At 58.9% G+C, this 4861-nt stretch overlaps 1 protein-coding gene across 2 annotated transcripts; it reads right to left on the reverse strand.

Annotated features, from left to right (window-relative positions):
* Window positions 1-2721: 2721 nt before the first annotated feature.
* CUNH11orf68 (chromosome unknown C11orf68 homolog) lies at window positions 2722-4855 on the reverse strand. 2 transcript variants are annotated; one of them, XM_040466262.1, is made up of 2 exons: window positions 4811-4855; window positions 2722-4116 (listed from the first exon to the last, which is right to left on the reverse strand). In XM_040466262.1, exon 2 carries the CDS (start codon window positions 4113-4115, stop codon window positions 3360-3362), a length of 756 nt encoding a protein of 251 aa, XP_040322196.1. In that variant the 5' UTR covers window position 4116; window positions 4811-4855; the 3' UTR covers window positions 2722-3359. The 2 variants fall into 2 exon arrangements, with proteins under 2 accessions (XP_040322196.1, XP_040322198.1); XM_040466264.1 differs by having other exon boundaries at window positions 2722-4119.
* Between the last annotated feature and the right edge of the window lie 6 nt (window positions 4856-4861).

The following is a 4861-nucleotide window of genomic DNA, read 5'->3' on the forward strand; positions in this document are numbered from 1 at the left end:
GAGATCCTTCCTGCCCAAGTAGGCTTAGTCGCTGTACTCCCTGGGCCTCAGTTTCTCTGACAGTAAAATGGGAATCTTAGTCTTGGCCCAGTCTCTCTCTCCAGCAGTTGTGAGGCCCCGACTTGTGTGCTTTACAAATCAGATCCTAAGTCCTTGCTGGGACTTGTGGCCCCCCACCACATCAGCACTTTCTATCGTGGGGGCTCAGCAACGCATCAGGTGCTCTGGAGTTGCACGACCTGGGTTCAAATCTTGGCTCTGACACTTATGGCTTTGCAACCTGGAACCAATTACTGAACGTCTCTGGGTCTCAGTTTCCTCTTCTGAAAAATGGCAATAATGATAGAGCCAGGTGAGACTTCGATGAGACGGCGTATGGAAACGCTCAGCATGGTGCCTGGCTCTCCTCACGAACAGAATGAAGAAACAGGCCCAGAGACAGAGAGTGACTTCATCCAATCGCTCGTTTATTCAATGACATTTATTTGGCACTTGTGCTAGGCCAGGTCCTATGCTGGACACTGAAGATACCCTGCGGGATCAAGTGTGGCCACTGTCCTTGAGGGGCCCCAGACATACAGATAAGAGGTGGGTGGGTGTGACGGGAGCCTGTGGTGCGGATGAACGGGGAGGAAGAAATCCAAGAGGATGAGCTGGGAGGTCTGAGGTGCAGTCAGCCAGGAAAGCAGGTGAAGTTCAAGCACACCAAATGCAGGTGACAGCGTGAGCAAGGCACAAAAACGGGAAAGGCCAGCATGGGTGCAAGAAAACAACAGACAGCTCAGATTTCTGGAACAAGAAGGGTGAAGCAGAGAGTGGATGAAAGGACTCGAGGAACCGACGGGGGCTGCATTTGCTTTGAAATTTGGATTCGGATTTTAGTTAATTTACGGAGAGGTTGCTCTGCCCAAGCACTGTGTTAGGCTCTTGGGACAGGGCTGAGACTTAGACACTGTTTGTGCTTTCGCTAAGCCCCGCACTCTGGGCCTGTGGCTTAGGGACCAGTGGGAGACAGACATCAAGCAATTACATAAGTAACCTCTCAACCCTTGCTGAACGACAGGTGTTCAAGCAGAAGGAACGGCCTGAGGCCCAGGGCTGCATGCCAGGCGGTGAAGGACATGCCAGTTGGCTCCAGTAGGGTAAGCACAGGCAGGAAGGGGCACCTGAGGGAAGCTGGGGCTTGGCAGGGGTCTAGGTCACGGGCACCTCAGGAGAGCGGACTCTATATTGCAGGCCATGGGGAACCATGGAAGGACTCTGAGTAAGGGAGGGGCTCGGGCAGCTCTGCAGGAGAGCTCTGTAGAGGGGTAGCGGGGGTCACTGGGCGGGAGTGGAACAGAGGAGGCAAGCTGCAGTGGTGTGTGTGAGAGTGGGAGAGAGAGAGAGAGAGAGAGAGAGAGAGAGAGAGAGAGAGAGCGAGAGAGAGAGAGAGAGAGAGAGAGGACAGGGCAAAGGCAGGGCCAGGAGGCTGGAGGAGAGGAGAGGAGCGTGTGAAATGCTTAGTTAGGAAAAGAGAATCAGGTGCTGCAGATACCAGTCGGGCATCTTTGTGAGACCCTCGAGCGCCTGGCCGGGATCCCTGCAAGCCTCGGCCCAATGTGGTCAAGTGCAAAGCAACGCTTGTCTGAGGGAGGCAGGGCAGTGGGCTCTAAATCGGAGACCACCCAGCTCTGGGACTTCCCAGGGCTGGGGCTGAGGAGGTGGGGGGGGGACTCAACCCTGGGGAAACCTGGGGTGAAGAGGAAGCTGGGGAGGGGGCTGAGCCAGCATCTCATGACTCACCCACTTCCACCCCGTCAGCCCAGTGGCATCTCCGCTCCCCTGCTCCAAATTCCAATTTGGTGAGGCTGCCGAAGGCTGAGTCAGCTCCGGCACGGCACGAGAGCAGCATCCCAAGGGGCCCCTTGCCAGAAACCTTGGCTTCCAACCAAGGCCGGGGCCAGGCTCCCAGGCTCCAGGAGCCTCGGCTGAGCGGGGCGGCCCGGCAAGATCATGAGAGTGAACGTGCCTCGTGGGTTGTGAAGACCTTGCTGTGGCCGAGGCCCTGGACAAGCGTCTGAGGAGGAGGCGGGGGCCGGGGCGCAAGTCCGACTCTGCTCGACTCACCACATGACCCCGAGAAAACCCCTTTTCCCTCTTGGCCTCAATTTCCTTGACCACACAATGGGACCAACATTTCCTTCTCGACGGGCTGTGAGAATCGTACAATGCACGTGGAAGTGCTCTGCAAACTGCCCAGTGGCCCAGGACACTCAGGGCGGGAGAAGGGAGTATAAATGGGAAAGCTTCCGCAGCTTACAGCTGTGCAGGTCGTTCACTGCACAAGGATGTTCAACCGAGGCTGCTGAAATCTAGCTCACTGTCTGCTCACGAGACCATATGCCCTAACCTACAACTGCCAGGACCGAGGGGATACCTTTCTCTAACTGGCACAAATACACCCTGTGGGCTAGTAGAAGTCCCTCAGACTTGGCTGGGTCAAGCCCTTAGCTTTATGGGAAACCACCAAGAAACCGATTCTGACCCTTGGGATGGAGGAGAAGCAGGACTGGCTTTGCAGAGGCTCTCAGAGAGGTTCCCGGCCTTGGCAGTGAGGTGAATCTTATCACTGGGGGCAGTTAGGGGTGCCCAGTTAGGGCAGAGAGGCAATCTCTCCCAGCCTGCCTCTCTCCAGCAACCAAAGCAGGGAAACAACCAACACAGCGTTTTAAAAACCACTCAAGACACAGACCCAAGCTGGGTTTTATTGAAATGCCAGGAGCAGGCACATGTCAAGGTAGTGAAGGAAGAAAGGAAGGTGGTGCAGGCTGCTGGGGATGGCAGGGAGGGGCCGGCCCCATGTCCATGGCCCTGGCATCCCCTCTCTCTGCAAAGGGCTGAGTGGATACAATCACCCTCTCCCCCCAGCAAAATAGCATGCTTAGGCCTGCAGGGCCTTTGCCCCCCTGGACTGCAAAGGCTCCAAGAGGGACCGGAGCGCTAATTTCTCTTGTGAGGGAGGAGGACAGAACGCGGGAGGAGACGGAGGTACAGCTGGACATGACGGTGGCCAAGGAAGGCTCTCCTCCTGGAAATCTGTACCCAGCCTGCAGTTCTGTATGACAGAGGGGGGCAGCAGTGAAAAGAGAGGCTGAGGGTCTGGCCCTCAGGGAGCCAGAGCCTCCAGCCGGTGGGGACTCGAATCAGCCCTGAACAGAGGGCAAGTGTTCAAAGGGATCGAAGATGCAGGCAGTTCCCGGTTGACCTAGTCCTCAGAGCTGGGGGGCTCAAACTCTTTGGGACAGAGAGGAGGAAGACGGGAGGATCCATCCCGAGCGTGGGAGGGGGCAGAAGGGGGTCGTCCCCACTTGGCCACACTAGGTCAGTTCCACATTGTTGGCGCGGTCCAGCACACGGGAGCCGCGGGCACTGCCCCCCAGCTGGAAACGACTCTCATAGAGAGTGGGGCACAGGTGCCAACGGTTGGCCCGATAGATGCCCAGGTAGGTGTAGACGTCAGGCTTGTAGGTGAGCAGGCACTTAATGCCCGCTGCGCGGATGGCCGCATCCGCCTCCAGTACACCCAAGCGGTCCGTGAAGTCATCCGTGTAAACACAGATGACCTGGCGCCCACCCTCCCTGGCCCGTGGGCTCACCTTGGCCACCTGAAGCCGGCCCTCGACCACGGCCCGAGCAATGCCAGCCCAGGCATGGTCCAGCTTGAAGCCAGGTGCCAGGTGTATCAGCCACTTGCCAGAGAGCACATGATGGGTGATGGCCAGCTGGCGCAGGGTACTCGGTGTGACGGGCCGCCCGCTGGTCTGCAGAACCTCCCAGGCTGCCTGCAGGCCCTGCACATCGCCCGAGTTGGGGACATAGCCCTGCCCATATGCTGCAATCCAGCCCACAGGCTCGGAGTTGGGTGAGCCAGGGTCCCCATAGCGAGTAACTTGGGATGGTGGGTACTTGGCCAGCCAGGCATCCAGCTCAGCGGCAGGTGTGGTGCGGGCATCAAACACCAGCCAGGGGTCCATGTCGGCTGCCATGGCCTCTGCGGCCAGGTGCTCGGCGGTGAAGCCATCCTCACGGCCGCCTGGAGAGTCTTCCTCCTCCATTTCTTCACCAGGCTCCATCCTGCTGTGAAGGAACCCAGTTAGGGCAGGTCCGGGACAGACCTACAACTTGCCGGACCCTAGCAGGTGCAGCCAACGAGCTAAAACTCTGTGGCCTTGGGCAAGACCTAATGTCCTCAGTTGCCTCATCGTTACAGTGGACAGTAACTGTTCCGGTCTCCTAGAGCTGTTGAGAAAGTAAACACCTGAGGCGGAATCAACGCTGCAAAAAGGTTGCTGCTAATATCGTTATCGCTCTCCCCGATTTACAGCTCAGAAAACTGGAGCTCAGAGAGAAGTGACTTACGCAAGGTCACACCTGCCGTGAGTGTCAGGGCCGAAACGTGAATTCAGGTGTGGGAGCAATCAGCCCGGCTACACCACCGGGTCCTGCCAGTAACCGGTAGGAATCCCGAGCACTGGGATCTAACGGAGGGCGGCAAAGAAGCGCGCGTTCACGCAGCATGAGGCAGGCCCAGTAGGGCCAGACCTCTCAGGCGGGCACTGTCGGGCCCACTTGAAGACGAGCACAGTGATGCTCAGAAAGGGCAGTGACCGGTCCAAGGCCAACGGGGCGGTGGCCGGACAGGAACGCAGGCTTGTTAAGGGCCTACGAGAGGGCCAGCCTCCGGCCCGCCGCGCCCGCCGCCATTAGCGCCCACAGCCCGAGCCGCGCCCCCGCCCAGCCCTGCCCCCTCCCGCAGCCCCGCCGTCACCTCCGGCCTTCGCCGCGCTCGGCGCCGCTCCAGCCCCGCGCCCGGCTCCGC

Source organism: Herpailurus yagouaroundi, unplaced genomic scaffold, assembly GCF_014898765.1.
Source record: "Herpailurus yagouaroundi ecotype Mexico unplaced genomic scaffold, PumYag 569, whole genome shotgun sequence".
Classification (NCBI taxonomy): domain Eukaryota; kingdom Metazoa; phylum Chordata; class Mammalia; order Carnivora; family Felidae; genus Herpailurus; species Herpailurus yagouaroundi.

Coding starts and splice junctions, on each gene's coding strand:
- CUNH11orf68 (XM_040466262.1), bottom strand. CDS start 4,115: ATGGAGCCTGGTGAAGAAATGGAGGAGGAAGACTCTCCAGGCGGCCGT.